Source organism: Mustela nivalis (genome assembly GCF_964662115.1).
Source record: "Mustela nivalis genome assembly, chromosome: 2".
NCBI classification, from domain to species: domain Eukaryota; kingdom Metazoa; phylum Chordata; class Mammalia; order Carnivora; family Mustelidae; genus Mustela; species Mustela nivalis.
The window spans coordinates 59,002,271-59,025,541 of NC_139021.1; the positions used below are offsets into that span (position 1 = coordinate 59,002,271).

The 23,271-nt window shown below is 39.4% G+C and overlaps 1 protein-coding gene and 1 long non-coding RNA gene across 7 annotated transcripts in view; one reads left to right on the forward strand and one right to left on the reverse strand.

The window, feature by feature from the left end:
* The window catches only part of TERF1 (telomeric repeat binding factor 1), a 35,105-nt gene extending 22,468 nt beyond the window's left edge, over positions 1-12,637 (reverse strand). For 3 of the 6 annotated variants that reach the window (XM_082719863.1, XM_082719861.1, XM_082719865.1), the window contains exons 1-4: positions 12,285-12,637; positions 5,987-6,082; positions 2,247-2,368; positions 662-748 (exon numbers count right to left, since the gene is read on the reverse strand). In XM_082719863.1, the coding sequence (XP_082575989.1) occupies positions 662-748; positions 2,247-2,368; positions 5,987-6,082; positions 12,285-12,591 (612 nt within the window). In that variant the 5' untranslated portion in view covers positions 12,592-12,637. Of the gene's footprint in view, positions 1-658; positions 749-2,246; positions 2,369-5,986; positions 6,083-12,284 lie in introns of all 6 variants that reach the window. The other 3 variants (XM_082719862.1, XM_082719860.1, XM_082719864.1) reach the window with 1 other exon arrangement.
* Positions 12,638-12,735: 98 nt separating this feature from the next.
* LOC309859252 lies at positions 12,736-21,015 on the forward strand. Its single transcript, XR_014308640.1, has 3 exons — positions 12,736-12,952; positions 15,977-16,099; positions 20,684-21,015. It is a non-coding gene; the product is annotated as an uncharacterized lncRNA (long non-coding RNA).
* The last annotated feature ends 2,256 nt before the right edge of the window (positions 21,016-23,271 follow it).

Here is a 23,271-nt window from a genome sequence, read left to right on the forward strand (position 1 = left end):
TCAAATAAATAAATAAAATCTTAAAAAAAAAAAATAGCAGCTTTTTTTCTGTACCTGTGCTGCCCAATATGGTAGCCATTAGCCACAGGTATTTACTGAGCCCCTGAAATGTGAGACCTGAATTTAGACATAGGTAAAAAATACACACCAGATTTCAAAGACCCACTACAAAAAAAGAGTATAAAATAACCCATCAATATATTTTTATGTTAATTAAATGTTAAAAATGATGTTTCTGGATATATTGGGCTAAATGAAATATTAAAATCCGTTTCACTAGTTTAACTTTTTTTTTTTTAAAGATTTATTTATTTGACAGACAGAGATCACAAGTAGGCAGAGAGGCAGAGAGAGAGAGAGAGAGGAGGAAGCAGGCTCCCCACTGAGCAGAGAGCCCGATGCGGGGCTCGATCCCAGGACCCTGAGACCATGACCTGAGCCGAAGGCAGAGGCTTAACCCACTGAGCCACCCAGGTGCCCCTAGTTTAACTTTTTTAATGTGGCTACTAACACATGTGTGACTTGCAATTATATTTCTATTGGACAGCACTGTTCTATACTGTTTAAAAGATAAAGCATCACTTTCTTTCTCCAGTGTTCTTTCATTTACCTCACTCCATATAAGCAATTCTAAAATTCTGATTCTATTATAAACAACTACCTCATAAGAATTCGGGTCATCAAATATTCTTTCAAAGACTTCTTCTGCTTCTTTAAAATTGCCATTTTCCATACAAACAGCTATAGCCTAAAAGACAAGATGACAAATACAAACCTTAGATTGCTTTATTTAAATGTATAACTATTGTTTAATATCGATATAAATCCTGTTAAGTCTAAACTATGTTACTTAAAGTAGTTACTTATCTACTACTTTACTTACTTTCTGATACATGACAGGAAATATCTTTACAAAGATGAAATAACTGTGGTTTGAAAAAGATGTAAAAAATGTTTCACTGGCCCCTTGCCTATTTACTGATAAATGCACAGATTTCTAGCTCTTTCGAATTTAGGCCAATTAAAGGCAGACATTAATAAATAAATTAGGAGCTACATTATATACATTTAGGACCCACCTAAATATTAACTTGGGCAAAAGGGAAATGAAAGAGGAGGTAGCTGGTATTCATGATGATTAGGATACATAAAATTAGCTAGTTAGAATCCCTGGAAAATTTCTAACAGAAACAGAAGCCAGATGCTTCTGAATGAGCATTTGATAATCTGGCCTTTCTGATAATGTATATAATAAAACAGGGAATTTCCAATATCATCTGGGTAGCTCTGGCAAGCTATTTAACCTCGTGTGCCTCTGTTTCTTTGTATGTAAAATGGTGGAGATACTAGTACCTATTCTTAGGGTTGCCATAAGGACTGGATTTCTACGTGAATAGTGCCTAGAACAGTACCTGACAAATCGTATGCAATGTATTACATGTTTGCTATGGTAACCCACTCAATGTTAAACTAGTATAAAATGATGGCCTTCTTCTCTGGAACCCCCCAAAACTGAGATAATATAACACATTTCTTTGTCCCAGGCTGAAATTCTTAGAAGTAGTAGTCCTATTTCTGCCATTCTCTTCTGGTTTTAATTCTCGTTGGCAGTCACCAAACTAACAATAATTAATTTGGGGGAAAGTGAGAGATCATTCAGATTTTTTTCTCCTACCCCACCATAAAATAATTTTCTAAAAATGAGGACAAATATATTTAATTAGAACAATCCTTAGTATTTGCTTTGGCTGCTAGCAAAACATATTTTCCCTGCTACTGTATCTTTGAATAACTGTTTTAGCTTCTTACTCTTTAATAGAGTAAGGTGACTTACCCTATTAAAGAGTAAGTAGGTGACTTCTAAAATTCCCTCTACATACCTAAAGTTTTACATTCTCCTATTTACAAAAATCCATTGAATTTCTTTTTAAATTTTTTTTTTTTTAATATTTGTAACCTTGAATAGAAACTGTGAGAGCACAAGCCATTTGTTTTTGAAAGTTGCTTTGTGATCTTTAAATCAATGTGATGTATTTTCTCATATGGGGGCAAATATATACTTAGGTAGCAAACATTAAGTCCCAGTTCTTAGAGCCTGCATGAAGATTATAAACCAAAGGTCAAATTTCTGAAGAGAATTATTATATTAAATTTTACTTTGGGTTTACTGCTCAACTTCTGTTAAGTGGCTCTTAATTTCTTTTGATGTTATATGCAAAATAGTAATAATAATATAACACACATACCTGAATTTTAACTAAATTCTCTATTTCTTCATGAAGTTTGTCATGTTCTTTTTCAATTGAAGCCCAAATCATCAGGGCTGATTCCAAGGGTGTAATTCGTTCATCAGTTTCAAACTGTGCATCTTTTAAAACCAGAACAAAAATAAATAATTTAGGAAGCTAAGCAGAACCTTATTTTATCATTTTTTTATGATTTCAGTTCTTTAAATATTTACTGAGTATATACTATGTGCCAGGTACTATTCCTGTATACAATAGTTTAGGCAAGTGATCTAACTTTTCAAGTTAATTTCCTTTTTTTTTCCTTTGAAAAACTGGAAGGAGCATGAAATTTAAATGTTAGCAGTTTCAACAACTCCTACTTTGTAGAAACAATTTCCTGTTATCTTCTAATTGTTTATCCAACATTTTAAACATTAACATATAATTCATATACAAAGAAAGTCTCTTTATATTCCAGGCCTTATACCAGATACTTAGGATCTGACCAGGAAGAAGAAACAGTTCCTGACCTTATGAAACTTACATGCTAGCTATGAAGAAAGACAAACCAATCTGACTGGAACTCTACTAGAATTACGTGTTATGCCAGTGCTTCTCAAACCTACCTATACCTCAAAATCACCTGAGGAGCTTTTATAAAAATGCAGATGCCTCGACCCACCCTTTAGAGACTGATTTTATTAGTACAGGGTAGAGCCCATGCATCTATGTTTTCCAAGGAGACCAGCTCTATGAAAGGATACTAACAAAAGAATCCTTTATGAAAGAGAAACCATCCAAACTGGGACACTGAGTATAAACAGGAGATAACTAAGTGAAGAGGAGAAGGGTGGGAAGAATATTTCAGAAAGGCAGCGGTAGAACATAAGGAAGAAGATGACAAAAGATATTCACATTCTGGACGCCTGGGTGGCTCAGTAGGTTAAAGCCTCTGCTTTTGGCTCAGGTCATGATCCCAGAGTCCTAGGATCAAGCCCCGCATCAGGCTCTCTGCTCAGCATGGAGCCTGCTTCCTCCTCTCTACCTGCCTCTCTGCCTACTTGTGATCTCTGTCTGTCAAATAAATAAAATCTTGAAAAAAAAAAAAAAAGATATTCACACTCATAGTCAACACATACTAAGGTACTATTAACCTGTTAGGCTCTATGCTAAGTGCTTAACATGCAGTATCTCTTTTATTCAAACAATTTCTTTAGAAGGGTTTATAACATTACCAATCCTGTCTTATAAAGTAGAACCTGAGACTTCGGTCACTCAGCTAGCGAGTAGCAGAAAGCAGAAACCAGAACTCTTAAAAACCACTTACTCTATATCATAAAAAAGGTATGTTTCAGGAATAACAAGATGTTTGGTAAGGTTAGACTATGTGCTGGAAAGCGTGAAATGGAAGGGCAGACGGCCTAATCCATCTTCACTGCACATTTGTTTTTCTTTTAAAAACTCATTTCAGTATTTATATTTCCTATTAAGTCTTTCTTGACTGACATTATCTAACCCATCTCATTAATCTGCTGCCTTCTTATAAATGTGAGATACAGAAAAAAATGTACCTATGTTAGATCTTAACTTCAAAAATTTTAGAGTAGCCTTTCACCTTCTAGCAGAATATAGGATATTACAGTAGGCCAACACTCTTGTTACAACTAGAAAAAAGTGAAGTAAGTTGCAAAATCATATTGCTAAAAGACATGGGATAGTGATGGAAGCAAAGAGAACCAGATGAACTACATTTCCAGGAGTTAGTCAGTGATTTGCAGCTTTTCTTCCCTGGCCATATTTGCTTATAAGGATGAAGATTCAGTGTATTCCAGGCAGGGAAATTTCACTGGGTTAAGAAAATGAGGAAAAGCTTCTGGTGGTTTCCTTGGGGCTACTTCGGTGGACTGGAAACTAGAGGAACTGAAAACACATAGTTGGTTTTCCCCTCAAGACATCTGCTGAGTTCTGGGGTGCTGCAGAAAGCTGGAGTGGAAAGGAAGGGAAGTCTCCCAGAGTTGCACGTATCTTAAAAAATAAAGTTCCATGAGATGAGGGTGGCTGCCATAGACAAACATTTCACCTTCAAGACATTTACCATATTTTAAAGCTATCTGCAGCAGGAAACGAAAGTTAATATGGTAGCCACTGGCTGTATATAATTAATGAGCTGTCAAAATATAGCTAACTGCAAACTGAGATGCACTTTAAGTATCAAATATACCCCAGATTTCAAAGACTTACTGCAAAAAAAGGGGTAAAATATCCTATTAACATGTTTTATATGGATTACATGTTGATGTATATTTTAGAAATATTGGGATAAGTAGGATACTGCTGAAATTAATTCCACCTATTTCTTTTCAATTACATATGTAGTTCACATTATTTTTCTATTAGGCAGTGCTGCTGTTGAGCAACCGCTTAAAAATAAGACAAAAGAGTTATGTATAGCTAAAAATCCAACATATAAATTAAAATTTTGTGGCTTCACTTGAGCTCATTATGGTGAAATACACTGACTCTTGATAAATGACGTGGGCCTATTCTAAGATATACTTAAAAGGGGGATCCTGGTGAATTTCAAGATTAGTGGGGTTACACATAAAATCTGCATTTCTTTTCAGAATGAAAAGACAGGTTGGGGGAAGGGTTGTCAGGGGAGAAAGTAAGAACTACTGAACAACTGCTAGTATGTGAAATGCAGCTGGGCACTTTAGAGTATATTGTCATATTTTAATTTACAAAACAACCATTAACAACCATGCTAACTTACTGTCTACATGATCAGAAATTCTCTGTGTCCACATCAAGATGGTTTTCTTTTTTAGTTATAGGCCCAGACTACTTATAGATCTCCCCAACATTTACTCTGCTTCTAGTCCTGTTCACTTATGGTCATGGCACCAACTCCAGACCCAGCCTCACTCCCAGAGAGTATGCTATATGAGCCAGAGCTAGATAGTGAGGGCCATGAGAATGGTACAAGCACACTGGGATTTCATATAACACAACAGGACTGTAAGTAACTGGTTTCATTTTAAGTACCGCCTACCAACTGGCACTCTGGGAAAGCATTATGTAAATTATAAAAACCAACATAAATACGTAATTATTTGCATCAAGAGGTCCTTTAAATGACCATGTTGTAAAAATCAGGCATTACTCAAAACTGAAGCAGTCTTACCCATTACAATCTAAAATAACCTGTAGAGATAAAGGAGAGAGTTATTATAGCTACAAATCATATTCGCCTATCTAAAGAAGTGCGAAAATCCAGTTCTAATAAGAGGTGTCAATTATCATAGTTGCTACGAAAAAAAGTGTGTATGATAGTAAGAGTCACCACAAACTTACCATACAGTCCAGTATGAGGTGAACTCTCCATAAAGTATAGCTTAGCAATAGCAGTGTCAGAAGCATCTGGAAATTCTAATACAAACACAAACTCCACAGCCCCTCCCATCCATCCTACCTCATTAGGAATTCATGGTGGAGAATTCTGATTTTTGTTTTTGTTTTGTTTTGTTTTTTTTAAACAATTTCTCTAATACTTCTGAAGCAAGCTAAGTTTGACAACCAGTGCTCTAAGAAGACTGTAACTATTATTTCTTTTAGTTGCTTTAGATATGCTTGTATAGATGAACATCCCAAACACATTGTGCAAACTCTCAAAAATAACAGATCTCATCTGTTCTCATTGTTTTACCTTTAGGCATAGATTAAAACATTTCCAAAATAAGATAAAAACACATACTTACCAAGGGCTTTTCCTGAGGCAATTCTTGTCAAAAACTGACATATGTATATCGTTCTCAACTGATAAGCTGTTAGACTGGACAGTCCATGAATAATAGCTGAAAAAGAAAAACATTAAAACATTTTTTTAAAAAACCCAAACTTGACCCAGCAGCGCCTCTGTGTGGTTGGCTGAGTAATAATAGGTTACACACAAAAACTATCACAAACTGGGAACTGTATACTTTTGTTTACAGTCAATTTTTTAAAAATGAGGAAAATAGCAATGAACACTTACAAAATAAAATAGATTTTCACATGCAGAATAATAAATATTTAATAGTACTTCCACAGGTAGCACTCTATACTAACAAAAAGGGACAATTAGATTCAAAACTATAAAATGTGTCAAATCATTAGCTGGAAGCTTATTTTATACCTTAAAACTCCTATTATAGGAAATACTTCATATTATTTCAGTCAAGGTTTCAGTTAAGTGAGTCTCTTAAGTTCACAAAGACTTTAAAAAAAAAAAAAAACATTTACTGGGGCAAGCTGGCCGAAGACAGGGATGGCCCGGTGGCGACAGGGTACTAGACCCTAGGCCCCGAAGTCTTTTCCAGGGGCTGTGCAGGTCGAAGAAGTGAGCTCACAGCCGAATCCAACAAACAGTGTGTTGGTCTTTCTCACCGTGGGGATGGTGCAATAAAGCCTCTGCCCCAATAGGCAACTCCCGCATTCAGCAACCCTGATGCGGAAGCTCCAGGAGGGCTACAGCGTAGCACCAGAGGGAGGCAGGAGTTCAGTGAAGTTGGTCAAGCTGGTCCTGCAGTCCCCACAGGTGCGACACTGAGCCCCCCAGGCCTATGGGCCCAGAGATGCATGACCTCCCTCAGGGCAGCCACCTCTGGCGGTTGCTCTGCACTTTCACCTTAACACTCTACTATAATGCTCTGCTAAGCAGAGGCTCCTGGGCAAGCGGAGAGGCTGACAGTGAGCAGGTCAGACTTGCCATGCTGGCTGGTAGAAGAGTTTGTGGTGGCAGAATAAGATGCTCCATGCTAAATTCCCAGGCTAAAACCACCTTGAGTGTGGTTCCTCAGGGCCAAAAAAAAAATCCTAACGCAGCTCATCTAAGAGGAATGTTTCAAAGCTGCCGCTCAGCTCTAACACTTACTCTGGAAATTTGAAGGGGCTGTCAATGGGTGTGCCTTGGTTTTTGCTTTGTCCACTGGTGACTGCTAGATAGAAAAGCTCTGGAAAATGGAAGCAAACTGAGTCCATACAGCTACCTTTTACCCTTTGATAGGGGTCTTTTGGGTTGTACCTCAGATAGAGACAGTAGAAGAATGGACTTATGTCCCTCATTCTTGGGAACTTGTGGTCACCCCCTTCTCTGTCTCCAGTCTAGATCATCACCCAGCAAAATAAAGAGAATAGTTCCCTTCCCTATTATAATTAGGTTTGAGACAGGTTTAAAACTTCCAGGATACAATCTCAGCAATTAAAAGTTTATTTTTCCTTCAAAACCTCTGTTTCTCCACAACCCTAACTCCAAAGAAATAAGATTGCAGATGTATAGAAACAAATTTATTAATATTAATCTCCCTGCGCCTGGGTGGCTCAGTGAGTTAAAGCCTCTGCTTTTGGCTCGGGTCATGATCCCCGGGGTCCCTCTGCATCCTGCTCTCTGCTCAGCAGGAGGCCTGCTTCTCTTCCTCTGTCTCTCTGCCTGCCTCTCTGCCTACCTGTGATCTCTGTCTGTCAAATAAATAAATAAAATCTTTAAAAAATATATTAATCTCCTAACTACTTGAATGCCCACCCAGATATTGTGTTAGGCAGTGAGTATCATGGTGCATAAACCATAATCCTGGGCCTCAATGAGTTTATTACTATGTAGAAATGAAAGACAAATGATTGAGTAATTAAAGTAAAAACATGGGGAAAACTGAAAAAGACAAGTACATAATGCTGCGGGTGCCATATAACAAACCTAGTGTGTGTTTTAGTAGCTAGCTGGAGGGATAAGATAGGAAAGCTTCTCTGAGGAAATAATGTTTATAAAGTAAAACCTGAAGATGCCACTGTTATACTTCACTCAGGGCTTGGCTATTGTATATAAAGATTAAATCAGCTAGCAAAATCAAAAAGCAGTCCTGCAGTTACTAAGGAAATAAGAGGCAAATATATTTATTTGTATTTATTTCAATTCTAAAATAGCATACTCTTGTGCTATCCTAGAGATTATCTGGACCAAATACAGCCACAATATAATTAAACAGGATTCAGAGAGAGCACAAAACTTATATAAAATTTAAACAATTCATTCAATATTTAGTAAACATCTATTGCTAGCCAATGTTAGGAACTGATAAGATAGCCCCTGCTCCTCAGGAAGGTTTTAGTTTGAGAAGACACAACCCCAAATTTATGCAAGTTATTAAAATTTTAATGTCACAAAGGTTAAAAGTATGGTACAAAAGCAAAACAAAAGAATATATTCTAGAGAAGAAAGACCTCTATCTTTACTTCCCTTTAGTCCATTATGCAAAAACTACAAAATTATCTTACGCACCACTGCCCTTCTGTTCTTTGTACCTGTTAGACAATAAATAAAGCAAAAACAATGAAAACCTGGTTGAACCTTGCTATCTGTTTTTTCCTCAGTTGTAACCAAACACTGCTGACAGAAAGACACATAGGGAGATCTAGTGACTAGCTACAACAGCAACTAGATTTAAGCACTTCTAATACCAGGTACTAGTCTAAACACTTTACACCAATGGTTTTTAACTAGGTCTTTTTGACCCCTAGAGGAGTTCTGGCAGTGTCTGAGACAATTCTGATTATTATGAATGTAAGGGGGATGCTCCTAGCATCTAGTAGTTGAGGTTAGGGAAATGCTAAACATCCTACTATGTACAGAAGCTCCACCTTCACCCCCCTCTACTCTCATACATACACAGAACAAAGGATTATGTGGGGCAACCTATCAACAGTGCTGAGGCTGAGAAACCTTACTTTATACTGATCAACAGCTCTGTGAGGTAGATACTACTGTCACCATTCTAAAGATGAAGAAATTGAGGTACCGAAAGGTAAGTAACTTGATTCATGTTTTACAACTAGAAAGTAGAAGAGTCAGGAATCAAATTCAGACAATTTATTCTGGAGCCCATGCTCTTACCCACTATCTTACACTGCTTCCCATGGAAAGAGACAGGTTAGGAATAACAGTCTGGGAAAGGTATTATCTGAATTAAGTGAGGTGTGAGAACAATTCTGAGTCAGAATGAAAGTGCTAAGAATTTTTGAGAAAGCATCAAGAGTTGTGTATTTTTATAACACTGAAAATTGTAATACATGAAATCCTATAAAAGATATAAGGGAGTCCTTTTGGTCAAAAATGGAGACAGATAACACTAGGTTCAAATTTATATGTCACTGATTAGCAGAACAACTTTGAAAATAGTTTACTTTCTCTGGGTTTCTGTGCCCTTAACTTCAAAATAATAGAGGTGGCCTAGATTATTCTTTGGGTGTTGTTCTAGAACCTCAAAAGGAGTCTATTTTTTAGAAAGGTTTTTAATTTAAAATATTGTGAAGATTAAGTCCTATACTCCCTCCATCCAGTTTCCCGTTAGTAACATCTTAATATTAACTAGAGTCCATGCTTTATTCAGCTTTTCTTAGTTTTTTAACTTCATGTCCTTCTTCTGCTGTAGATCCCACCCAGGACATTACATTCAGCTATCATGTCTCTTTAGGCATTGCTTGGCTATGAAAGTTTCTCAGACTCCTATGGTTTTGAGGACTGTGGCAGTTTTGAGGCATTTTGTATTGCAGTTTGATGTTTTCCTTACAATTTGAATGAGTGAAGGGGTTTTGGGAGAAAGATCAAAGAAGTTCTATCTTCAACACGTCAAATAAAGTGTACATACCACCAACTGGCACTGTTCCTGTTGACCTTGCTGCCTAGGAGTTAAGTATTGTTTGTTAGATTTCTCTACTGTGAAATTAACCTCCCTCCAATTCCATACTGTTGTCTTCAAAATAAAGTCCCTATGCACAGACCACATTTAAGGAATGGGGTGTTATACTTCACTTCCTTGAGAACACAGTAGCTACTACATAAATTACCTGAATTCTTCTGTATGAGATTTGTTTCTTTTCCCACTTATTTATTTTTCCCACCATTTATTTCCATCATTATGGGCTCATAGATAATTATTTGACCTTTGGGTTCGAATCCAGACTTTTCTTACTCGAGTTGCTCTGGCTATTGGCAGCTCTTGCAGTTGGTTCCTGTCCCTTTGTAATGTCACCGCTGTGGGGTTTTTTTGTTTGGACGATTTTTGCATTTCCTTATTTTCTGGTACAAGATGCTCCAGGTTCATCTTGCACACTTCCTGTCCCAGTTCCAGAATCAGGCCATCTCTCCAAAGAGCTCTGGTTGTCTTTCTTAAGGAATGATACTAGAAACCAAGACTTGAGTGATAGGTTGCTACTTAGGGTTACATTGCTTCAGTGCACTTTCACCTAACAGAACGAGGAAATACATGCATATATATTAACCTGTATCTAGAGATGTATAGAAATACCCACATATATATGGGTATTACATACATACTTCTGTATGTAATCACTGTTAAAAGAGAACCACTGGCCCAAACTGGGGCTTAACACCTAATCTAATTGCACTTTCAATGTCCCCCAGAAATACAGTCTTAACCTGTTGGGAAGGAATTTTGTGACTGGAGCCAGAGTCTGCCAAATGGGTCGTCTTCAGCCCCAAAGGAAGATGAGGTAATCTGCATACGACCCCCTGTTCTTCCTCCTAAGGGAAAGTACCTAGCCTAAACCAATCCTTTTCTTTTGCTAATAACATTCTTGCCCCACCTTCCATCTATAAAAATTTTCCATTTTGGGGGCGCCTGGGTGGCTCAGTGGGTTGAGCGGCTGCCTGTGGCTCAGGTCATGATCTCAGAGTCCTGGGATCGAGTCCCGCATCCGGCTCTCTGCTTGCCAGGGAGCCTGCTTCCCTCTCTCTCTCTCTCTGTCTGCCTCTCCATCTACTTGTGATTTCTCTCTGTCAAATAAATAAATAAAATCTTTTAAAAAAATAATAAATAAAAAAAATTTTTTTTTAAATCTTCCATTTTGTACAACACCAAGCTCTCTGCCTACTCGCAAGGTGGGATGTTGTCAGCCCAATTCATGAAATTGCTTATTAGCTCTGCAATTACATCTGCAAATTTACTTGGCTGAACTTTGTTTCTGAACACCATCTATACCTGTATTAAGGTATTAAGGTAATTAAGCCAAACCTAAGTCATACTGACCTTTCCAACCCAAATTCATTGACAAGTAGGTAACTGTACCCTCTTCCCCAAAGTGGACTTTTTCAATAAATCACTGTAACACACTAATTTGCAACTTAACTTTCTCATTCATGTTAACTAACCATGGGTTCAGGGTTCCCCGACAGAGCTGGAGTAAGGGTTCTTGAACTGGAAGATAAGGCACAAGTGTGGAGCATTCCCTTGAACCTACCAATACTGGAGGCTGCTTAATTAGTCCAATTTATAAACTAAAATTACTTGCCTAAGCAATGGGATTACCATGAAGATGAAATGTGTCCATATAGTTTTACAAAATATTTAATTTTATATTAAATAGCAGAGCACCTTTCTGTTACCACTAAAAAAGCCAGGCTAGTCTTCTCTAGGAGTCTGTGTCTTTGTCGGTCCAAGGCTGTGTTGTCTAAGGAGCACTTTTCACCGACAAGTTATTTTTTCCCTGCAGCCTATAATGTGCAAGCAGGCCAAATGGGATTGGAAAAGCTCACAAAATAACCGAAAACCCTAGTGCTTGGGTCACTTGGAGGCCATTGCGACCGCTTCATAAACGCCACCACAGGAATACCTGAGTCGAAAGAAACACCAAATACAAGCGCCAAATTAGAAAAAGAACTTGGGACACTGGGCAATTTTATGCATTTTCACTCACCGAATCCTCTATCAGTTCTACAAGCGGGGGGGGGGGGGTCTTATCCTTTTTACTGAAGAGAAAAAACAAGAATCTGAGAAGAACTAAGAAGCCGAAAACGGGGCAATGCGAGACTCGAACCGACGTTCTCCTCAGAGCCGCGCTCTCTCCGGTCCACCGCTGCAGCAGCCCCCGTCGCCACCGACCCGACTAGGTAGGTGTACGGCGCGCGGCAAACCAGGCCTCGACCGCCCGCCGCCGTTCCCGCCCCGCGGCGCATCGTCGCCCCGGCCCCAGCGCAGCCCCCCGCCGGACCTGCCCAGCACTCACCTTCGGCACTGTCGCGGGTCCGGCGGAAGTCCTCGGAGCGACCGTCGCGGAAGGCCCGGCAAAGAGAGAGGCAGAGGAAATCGAGCATCCAACCGGCAGCTATCGCCTCGGCCTCCGCCACCGGGCCAGAGGCCTCTTCTTCCCCGGGGGCCCCCACCTGCACTTGCCACTCGAGCAATTCCTGGCACTCAAATTGCTCCTGATCATCTCTCGGCGTTTCTGCCATCCCCTCTTCTGGGGGGTCTGCGTCCTCCCCGTCCGCACAACCCCGCGGACTCGGCGCCTCTACCGTAGCACTTTCCGCCATGTTAAATCACTCGAACAGGTCCGCCCCTCCAGGCGCCGAGCGAGGATTGGCTGGTGCTGAAAGACCCTGGGCGTGCCCCCCTGGGTCGCGTCCGCCGGTGGGAAACAACCAATCACACTGCCAGGATGGGCGAGCGCTGCTTTTGATTGGCCGATGCCTGCTCCCGCCTCTGGATGTTGAATTCGTCGCGGCGCTGGGGCCGGGCTTTGCGGGTCAACTGGATTAGTACAGCCCGGGCTACCGGGGAGATTAGGACGTGAGGAACCTGGTTTCTAGTCCTGATAAAATGCAGTATGGACGGGAACGGAAACGCGGTTAGTTAAAATAGAAAAGCATCTTACCCGCGGTGTGCTTCAAAAAGGTAGGTTATTAGAATTTATTTAAGGGTAACGCTTTATACGCTAGTATTCGCGTAAGACAGCATGCGATCCCCAATCAAAACCATCCCAGCGGACGTACATCCATGCCTCTCCAACATTAGCGCGCGTCACAGTCCGCTCGGGGGTTGTTGAAACATCATTGCTGGGCTCCACTCCCAGAGTTTCTGTTCTGTAGGGCTGGCTTGAGTTCCTTGAATTTGCAAGTCTAACAAGTTCCCAGATGATGCTAGAGCGGCTGCTTGTCTGGGGACCACATTTTGAGGATCACTACTCTAGAAAGAGTATATTACTATGGAAATGAATTTAATTAGGGTTTTAAGTAGATTATGGAGTTCAGCTTTTAAACAATAAGGGGATACTTATTTTGGACTTTGAAACGTAAGAGCGTAGGAGGGAACAGCGGGCTCTGGTTATATTCTGTTTCTCTACGTGAGTGATAGTTACCTCTGAACATGATTTATGCACTTTTCAATATCCAATATTATTACAAAGTCTACTTTGAAAACACATCCAACATTATCAAGGCTTTATGTGTTTTAATTTTACACGTTTGTTATTGCTTTAAGGCCATAGTTTAAAATGTGGAGTCATTTAAATAAAGCACTATATTGTAGCCATTAAGAATGCCTAGTTTGTAATAACCTCTGCCAGTTATCCACTAGCTGGGTGACCTTGGACTAGTTGTATCTCAGTTTTCTCTTGTGTATGTATGTTGGGCATTATAATAATAACCTCATCATAGATTTTTGGGGACGATTAAAAGACTTGACAAATGTAAAGGGTTTAAAGGGAAACCAGGTGCATAATAAGTGCTCAGTTAATATTAGCTGGACAAGCAGGACATTTGGACTATCTCGAAGAGAGTGTTAAGTTGGAAGGGACTGCACCTTAGGGCTCTAATGGTCCCATGGAAAGTAAGTCGCATTTGCAAACAATACAGGGGAATAGAGTCTAAGGAAATAAGGGTTCAGGCACATTATGAGCAAAGCAAACAAACCCCTGGTTTCCAAACTGAAACTTTTTTTTGTCATTCAGGGCTCTCACACAAAGGGTCTGCTTTTTCTTTCTTTCTTCCAAGCCTCCGCTTCTTCCCAGCCTGGAGTTAAAGGTTATTCTTAGGTATAACACCAGTTTATTCAAAACCATAAAGTAAACATATTTTCCTGTGGCATCATTTTACTGAAAGATTCAGGAAAGTGAAACTTTTTTTAATATTTAAAGCAATGGTATGTAATGAAATGAGGTGAATAATTTTTTTTAAGATTTTTTTTTAAAGATTTTATTTATTTGTTTGACAGACAGAGATCACAAGTAGGCAGAGAGGCAGGCAGAGAGAGAGGAGGAATCAGGCTCCCCACCAAGCAGAGAGCCCGATGTGGGGCTCGATCCCAGGACCCTGGGACCATGACCTGAGCCGAAGGCAGAGGCCTCATCCCACTGAGCCACCCAGGTGCCCCAGGTGAATAATTTCATTAAGATTTAATCATAATCATCAAACAAAATTTTAGTTTAGGGGCTACTTACAGCTACATATTGCACTCTCTGTCCTCTTCTCTTACTGGTATTTCACTGAAGAATATTTAAGAAGGACTGGCCTAAAACTGTGGATCAAAAATTATTTTAAAATTTTATCCCACCAGAAAATCGGGCACCTGGGTGGCTCAGTGGGTTAAAGCCTCTGCCTTCAGCTCAGGTCATGATCCCGGAGTCCTGGGATCGAGCCTTGCCTCAGGCTCTCTGCTCAACCGGGAGTCTGCTCCCTACCCGCCCCCCCCCCCAACCTCCCTGCCTCTCTGCCTACTTGTGATCTCTCTCTGCCAAATAAATAAATAAAATCTTAAAAAAAAAAATTATCCCACCAGAAAATCAATAATACAGAGTTTTATTGCGTGGGCCAGGAAAAGGGTCTGGATGAGGAGGTCTCATAAAAGAAAAAAGAATAATTTTTTAAACCTGCCCATCAACATGGATGCTAGATTTATTCTTCTGAAATAATAGTTGACTCTGCTATGATCAGAAAACTCAGCTGGATTAAGTGTAAAATTACAATAAAACTTGTAATATATAACATCCCAATAACACTTCAGCTGTACGCATTTTAATTTAATGCTATGATAGATATATCAAACACATGACATTTCAGGAAATCTTATGTAATTAGTAAACATTCTGAGATGGGGGAAATTTTTTTGATTGAAAAGTTTAGGGGCGCTTGGGTGGCTCAGTGGGTTAAGCCTCTCTCTTCGGCTCAGGTCATGATCTCAGGGTCCTGGGATCAAGCCGCGCATCAGGCCCTCTGCTCAGCAGGGAGCCTGCTTCCCCCTCTTTCTCTGCCTACTTGTGATCTCTTTCTGTCAAATAAATAAATAAAATCTTTGAAAAAAAAAAAAGAAAAAGAAAAGTTTATAAGGTATCATTTCCTTCATGACTGCTTTTCAGGAGCGAGATCCTAGTAGTTTGAGGTAAAGGAATGTGTGAGTCAAGAGAAAATCTTGAATGTGATTTTGAAGTCCTCCCTTGGGTAAAATTAGGAGATTATATTTCTTGCAAACTTGAATTTGTGGATTGAGATCCGTAACTGCTACACTTATTTTTAGTTAAAGCAGTTTTATGAGAGGAGAGATTTGAAGTGTTTTGGGATGTTCCTAAGAACACATCATGAACCAAAGACTGAAGTTTTGGGGATATAAATGTGACTTCATATGGCATGTGCTTTCTAACCATTAGAGCTTTTCCACAGTAACATATTGACAGGTACTGATTTCTCACCATTAGAATCATTGGTGTAATGGCTGGCTGATCACCAGACAAAGATACCGTGGAAAGATTCCCTCAAATTCATCTATTGAAACCCTAATCCTCAATGTTACTATACTTGGATATTGGGCCTATAAGGAGGTAAGTAAGGTTAAATAAGGTCATAATGGTGAATATCTGATCCTGTAGGATTAGCATCCTTGTAAGAAGAGACACCAGAGAGCTCTCTACCCTCTTTGTCTCTCCAGCCATGGGAAGATGCAGTGAGAAGGTACCCATCTACAAGCCAGGAAGAGAGTTCTCAGCAGGAACCAAATCAGCCAGTACCTTGACCTTGACTTGCCAGTCTCCAGAACTGTGAGAAAATAAATGTATGTTGTTTAAGCCACCCAGTCTGTGATATTTCATAGGGAGCCCAAGCTAACCAATATAGATTCCCATAAAGGCTACATGACATTCCCTGTATTGTTGCAAATCCCAAGAGTGTTTTTGCCTTGAGTCCAAGGCAAAGGAACACTTTGAAACCTATAAATTTCTTAAATTATGTTTACCATGTTAAAAATGTTTCACTACTATAAGCTAATGATCTCATTATAAATAATATGAACTTTTATTTCTGTAGTTATAACTGTCTTTTGATTATTCAAATTACATACAGATTTTCCTTGATTTACAATGGGGTTCTGTCCCAATAAACCCATCCTAAGTTGAAAATAATGTTAAATCAAAAATGCATTTAATACATGTAACCTACTGAACATAATAGCTTAGTCTGCTTTAAATGGGCTCAGAACACTTACATTAGTCCACAGTTAGGCCAGATCATCTAATACAAAGCCTATTTTATAATAAGGTGTTGAATATATCATGTAATTTATCAAAAACTATACTCACAGTAAAAAATAGAATGGCTGTATAGGTAAAGAATAGTTTTAAGTATATTGGTTGTCTACTCTTGTGATCACATGGCTTACTGGGAACTTCAGCTTGCTGCTGCCTGGGGTCATGAGAGACTATCTTACCAAATACTGCTAGTGAGAAAAGATCAAAAGTCAAAATATGGTTTCTACTGAATCACGCCATCATGCAGTTGAAAAATCATAAGTTGAACCATTGTCAATTGGGGATCATCTTGTGTACTTTTAGAACATCCTTTGTAAAAAATTACCTCTTGTGTGAAGTGTACTTGGCTGGAATGGTGCATGGTGAACATAAAGATGTTATCCCTCTCCTTTAAGAATCACAAACCAGGGGCACCTGGGTGGCTCAGTCATTAAGCATCTGCCTTTGGCTCAGGTCATGACCCCAGGGTCCTGGGATTGAGCTCCACCTAGGGCTCCCTGCCCCCCAGAAAGCCTTCTCCCTCTTCCACTTTCCCTGCTTGTGTTCCCTCTCTCACTGTGTCTCTATTAAACAAATAAATAAAATCTTTAAAAAAAAAATAAAAAATTAAATTAAAAAAGAATTATAGACCAGTTGGGACACACCCATGCCCACATACACACACTGTATGTAGACATCAGACTAATGAATGATGCTTGCAGTAACCCTAATAGGAGTTTGGTGGAGGGAAAGGATCTAAGCCAATGAGATTTTGGTAAGAAGGTTTGAGGAGATGTCCTTGTATCCTTGCAGGCAGAGAGGACAGAAGAGAGAGCTGGGTGCACACTAATTCCTTTTTTAAAAGTAAGCTTTATGGAGCCTAAGGCACTACTTTGGCTGTCCTCACAAACAGTTCTCAACTTCAGTAATGTATCAAATTTTCTCAGTTGGCTGAGGTAGACTTCAGAGTCACTAAATCAGAATTTCTAGGGACAAAGTTCGAGCATTTGTGTTTTTCAAAATTTCCCCAAAAGAGGATTGATAGCTACTGAACCACAGAAATAAAATGATAGTAGATAAATGCCAAATTGCCAAGCTACTTTGAGGTAGTGGACACTAACAGGTAAACACACAGAGACACAACACTATAATAGGAGTAAAAAAGAACACTCTTATGAAGACTTCTTTCTTTTTCAGAATCAGTAAATTAATACCAAAGACTAAAGGAATGTTTAGAACTAAAACGAAACAGGTTTCAGGAAGGAACATATTATTTTAGACAACTCTAATTCTTTAGAACTTTAAAAATATTTAGAAGATCTTTGAAGCCCCTTGAGATATTTTAGGAGGTATTGTGTGCATTTCAGGATCCTTGTGGGATGTGGCTGACACAATACAAGCATCAGAGAGATGCTGGCTCGCCGTGCAAGGAAATGCAGCAGGTTGAATGCTGGAGTCAGGATTGACTTCCCGTAATCATTGTATTTCACTGCTTTATTTTATTTTATTTTTTAAGATTTTATTTATTTATTTGACAGAGATCACAAGTAGGCAGAGAGACAGGTAGAGATAGAGGAGGAAGCAGGCTCCCTGCTGAGCTGAGAGCCCGATGTGGGGCTCAATCCCAGGACCTTGAGATCATGACCTGAGCTGAAGACAGAGGCTTTAACCCACTGAGCCACCCAGGCGCCCCTCACTGCTTTATTTTAAAAAAGAAAAACCTTCTGGTATATGCCTTTGACAAATCATTGAGCAGCTAATATTTTGAATAAAATGCATCTGCTAAAAGTGAAAGCAGTAACATTGTGTGGGAGCACAAGAATATGACTGCAAATAGCTGGAGGCCAGAGGAAGAATGCCGTTTCCATCTATTTGCTCTGGAAATAAACCAGTTCTGGATAAAACAACATATCCCGGTGATATGTTCAACCCCCGGATAGAAAAATAAAGGGAAAACTCTTGACCATAACACTAAGAAATAAATTCTATGGACAGCCTCTACTTATTAAAGCAGTGCATGAGCCGCATATGTAATTTTTAATTTTCTAGGAGACACTTATTTTTTTTAAAGATTTTATTTATTTGACAGAGAAACTTTTAGAGAGGGAATACAAACAGGGGAAGTGGAGGAGGGAGAAGGAGGCTTCTCGTTGAGCAGGGAGAGGGATGCAGGCTCCATCCCAGGACCCTGGGATCATGAGCTAAGCTGAAGGCAGATGTTTAATGACTGAGCCACCCAGGTGCCCCTAGGAGCCACATTTTAAAAAGTAAGAAAAAAGAGGGACGCCTGGGTGGCTCAGTTGGTTAAGCAGCTGCCTTCGGCTTGGGTCATGATCCCAGCGTCCTGGGATCGAGTCCCACCTCGGGCTTCTTGCTCAGTAGGGAGCCTGCTTCTCCCTCTGCCTCTGCCTGCCATTCTGTCTGCCTGTCTCCCCCTCTCTCTCTCTGATAAATAAATAAAATCTTTAAAAAAAAAAAAAAGTAAGAAAAAAGAGGTGAAATTCATTTTAATGTCATAGTTTATTTAATCCAATATATCCAAAATATTGTTTGGATATATAATCCTTATAATAAATTACTGGGATATTTTACATTTTTCAAAATGTCTTCAAAATCCTGCATATATTTTACATTTATGCACAGATCAATTTGGAGTAGCCACATTTCAAGTTCCCAGATAGCCAGATATGGCTGGTGGCTGCCATATTGGACAGCACAGTACCATGCAGCTTGAATTTCAGGCTCTGAACTCAGAAAGATGTAGATTTGAATTTTTTCTCCATTTTCTGTTTACTCTTGAGCAAACTGATTAACCCCTTAACACTTATTTAAAATCAGTTGGGATTGTGGTGGTAGTTACGTGATTGTATAAAAACCCATAAAGTTGTATACCTAAAATGGTTGGATTTTACTGCTTGTAAGTTACTCCCAATAAACTCGATTAAACACACACACACACACACAATTTGGGAAATCCTGGTTTTAAATAAGTGTCAGTTTTCCTTTCCATGGACTTCTCAGAGCCACATATTTACCCATACACTAATGTGGATTATGAATTTTTTTAAAAAGACTTTATTTATTTATTTGACTGAGAGAGACACAGCAAGAGAAGGAACATAAGCAGGGAGAGTGGGAGAGGGAGAAGCAGGCTCCCCGCAGAGCAGGGAGCCTGATGTAGGACTTGATCTCAGGACCCTGGGATCATGACCTGAGCCACCCAGGTGCCCCTTTATTAGCTAATTAATTGGGTCCCAAACACAGGTTTCATCCTTAATTCCTTTCCTTACCTCACACAACACGTCTAGTCCTTCAATAGCTTTGGTTGGCTCTACTTTGAGAATAGATCCAGAATCTAGTTACTAACCATCATCTTCATCTCCACCCTCACTCAGCCACGGATCTTCATCTGGTTTGGACCCCACGAGTCTCCCAATAGATCTCTTTGCTTTTACCATGGTCTATTTTTTTTTTTCTCCCACCTGCTCAAAACCTGTAATGATTTGTGATCACTCTTAGAATAAAATCCAGACTCCTTAGTAAGCCTAAAATGCATGACATAAACTTATTTCTATTTATGTTTCTAACAATAGCTGTTAGAAACCCTGCCCATTTCTCTCTCTGCTATAGCCATTCTAACCTTCTTGCTACTTCTTAAATAAACCACATTCACTCTTGTCTCAGAGCCTTTGCACGTGCTGTTCCCTCTGACTTGATTGTTCTCTCAAATAATTGCTTGGATCTCTTGCCAACCCTTTGCATTCAATGCTACCTTCTTCAGAGAGGCTTTTTTTTTTTTAAGTTTTTCTTTAAATTCTAGTTAGTTAACATACAGTATAATATTACTTTCAGGTGTACAATTTAGTCATTCAGCACTTCCATACAACACCTGGTCCTCATTACAACAAGTGCACTCCTTCATCCCTATCCTCTATTTAACCAATCCCCCTACTTCTGCCCCCCCAGGTAAACCATCTGTTCTCTGTAGTTAAGAGTCTGTTTCTTGGTTTGCCTCTTGCTCTCTTTTCTCCCCTCTATGATCATTTTGTTTCTTAAATTGTACATGTGAGTGAGATCATATGGTATTTGTCTTTCTCTGACTGACTTATTGCGCTTTGTGTAATACCCTCTAGCTCCATCCACACCATACGCAAGAAATAAATTCAAAATGGAAGAAAGACCTAAATGTGAGACATGAAACCATTGAAGTCCTGGAGGAGACACAAGCAGTCACGTCTTTGACATTCGGCCGTTGCTACTTCTTACTAAATATGTCTCCTGAGGCAAGAGAAACAAAAGCAAAATTAAACTGTTGGGACTTCAGAGACGCTTTCTTGGATCACTCTGTCTAAATATCGCTCATCTGCAGTACTCTGCACAGCATGTATTACCAACTGATCAAACTCACAGTTTAGTTTTTCCTTTGTCAGTTTCTTTCATTAAAATGTATGATTTTTCTAGGGCAGGTGTTTTGTCTTGTCCACTGCTGTATTCCCAATGCTTAGAAAAATGACTGCACATGGTAGGTGTTCAATTAATATTCATTGAACAATTGAATGGATTCATTCAGTACAGTTTTCTTAGACATGACTAAAAGATAATTGATACTCAAAAGAAAGGAAAACATTCTTACCCATGAAATTCTTTTCAGAATTTGAAAACTTCAGCTAATAAGGACTAAGGGGTACGCTAAGTTTTGTTGCATCCATTCACCAAAAAATCCAGAGCCTTCTGTTTCTGTCTTTACCCCCTTTAACTTTAGGAGGTCAGACCAAGTTCCATCAGCTAGATACTACTGATGATGATGATGATGATGATGATGATGATGATAGTATCAACCACATCTAACATTTAGTGCATGTTTCATGGGCGCCAGGAATTTTCCTAGGTGCATTTTTAATGTATCATCTAATTTAATCTTCACATCAAGTTTTTTTTTTTTAAGATTTTATTTATTTATTTGACAGACAGAGATCACAAGTAGGCAGAGAGAGGAGGAAGCAGGCTCCCTGCCAAGCAGAGAGCCCAATGTGGGGCTCGATTCTAGGACCCTGGGACCATGACCTGAGCTGAAGGCAGAGGCTTTAACCCACTGAGCCACCCAAGCACCCTTCACATCAAGTTTATTAGGTAGATGCATTATAATCCTACAGCTTTATAAAGGATGGATCTGCAACACGGAGGAGTGCTAAATCATCCATGACTAGTAAGTGAGTTAGCTAGTTAGTAAGATAGAGACCCAGGACCTTGAAACCAGGTGGTCTAACTATGCTATTACTGCTTTTCACTAGAAGTCTGCCCTGGGGGAGCAGACACTAACCAGTTGGTTTTCCTTGTTGCCCTACTTGGCCTAGAGGTCTACTTCCCCTTTCTCTCTGCTAAAGAATTAAAACCAAAAGCTCTCATGCACATTTGCTTCTGCCAGTAAGTGCCTACCACTTCTCCATCCACCTATTTAATGACTTATGATGTCACAACACATTAAATTATTCTTCGTCACAACAAGATCATTTCAAATGGAAAAGGATAATATTTGTCTTATGTAAAAGAGTGGATCTGGAGAAATTATTATATTTGACTTAACTCAGGACACAGTTGCTGGAGTCAAGAACAAACCTTAGTTTTTCTCGTGCCAGGGGACCAAGAGGTTTTGCATGGAGGAGGATGCTCAATTTCTGGTTGGTGAAATTTCAGAATAGAGAGAAGAGAGCCACTGTCAGCACCGTTTGGGGCCTGGCGGGGAGTCTCAGAAAGCCACAAGAGGGGAAACAGGTAGAATTCAAGAGCATCCACGTTGGCCCTACATTACAACTCTACATATGAGCATGTTCAGAGCAGGGAGTCAGAGGGGGTTGGCCTCCTGGGTGGGCTGGCCGCTCAGCAGCATGACCTACTTGTTACCTACAAACTAGGTAACCTCTTTTCACTTCGGTTTCCTTCTTTGTAAAGTGGAGGTCACTGTAGACGTTATCTTAAAGATTTGCTGTGTGTATTAAATTACTAAACCAAAAAAACCCTTAAAATGCTGTCTGGCATATTGTAAATGCTCTTAATACTAGCTCATACTGATTTTCTCCTTTGTCCTGATTCTCAAACATTTCTGTACAGAATCCCTTTGGAAACTATCGGAAGTACCTCTATTATGAAGAATCATGTTTTCCTTATCAGTGTAAGTCTCAGTGTTTTGTTTTGTTTTGTTTTCCCCTGAGGGAGGAGGGGACAGGATCACAATAACCGGACAATTCAATGAGCAGAAAAGTGTACACTTCAGAACAGTGTATCTGTTGTGCGTGTGTTGTGTGTTGTGTGTATGTGTGTAATCCTATTTGTATAAAAATTTGAAACTTGGCCCACATCACTCTATATTAAATATGAATACATTCATGTGAAGGGGAAGTAGGAAAAAATTCATGAGAAAGATGAAGGCCACGTAGGGCCCTCTTTCGAGGGGAGGAAGGAACTGTTTTCTAGAAAGGGGATGTAAGAGACCTCACAGAATTATTTTACTAAAAGAAGATCTGCGTTAAATATGGAAAAATGTAAACATTTCATAAAAGTGGGTGGCATGTATATATTTATTAATTATTCTCTATACAACATAAGTTTGAAATACTTCCCAGAATCTTTTTTAAAATAAAAATAATCAGAGTACAGTTGGGTCTTAACAATTCTTAATAGCAGACTTAACCAGCATTACCTTTCCAGATTAACCAATTCCTTG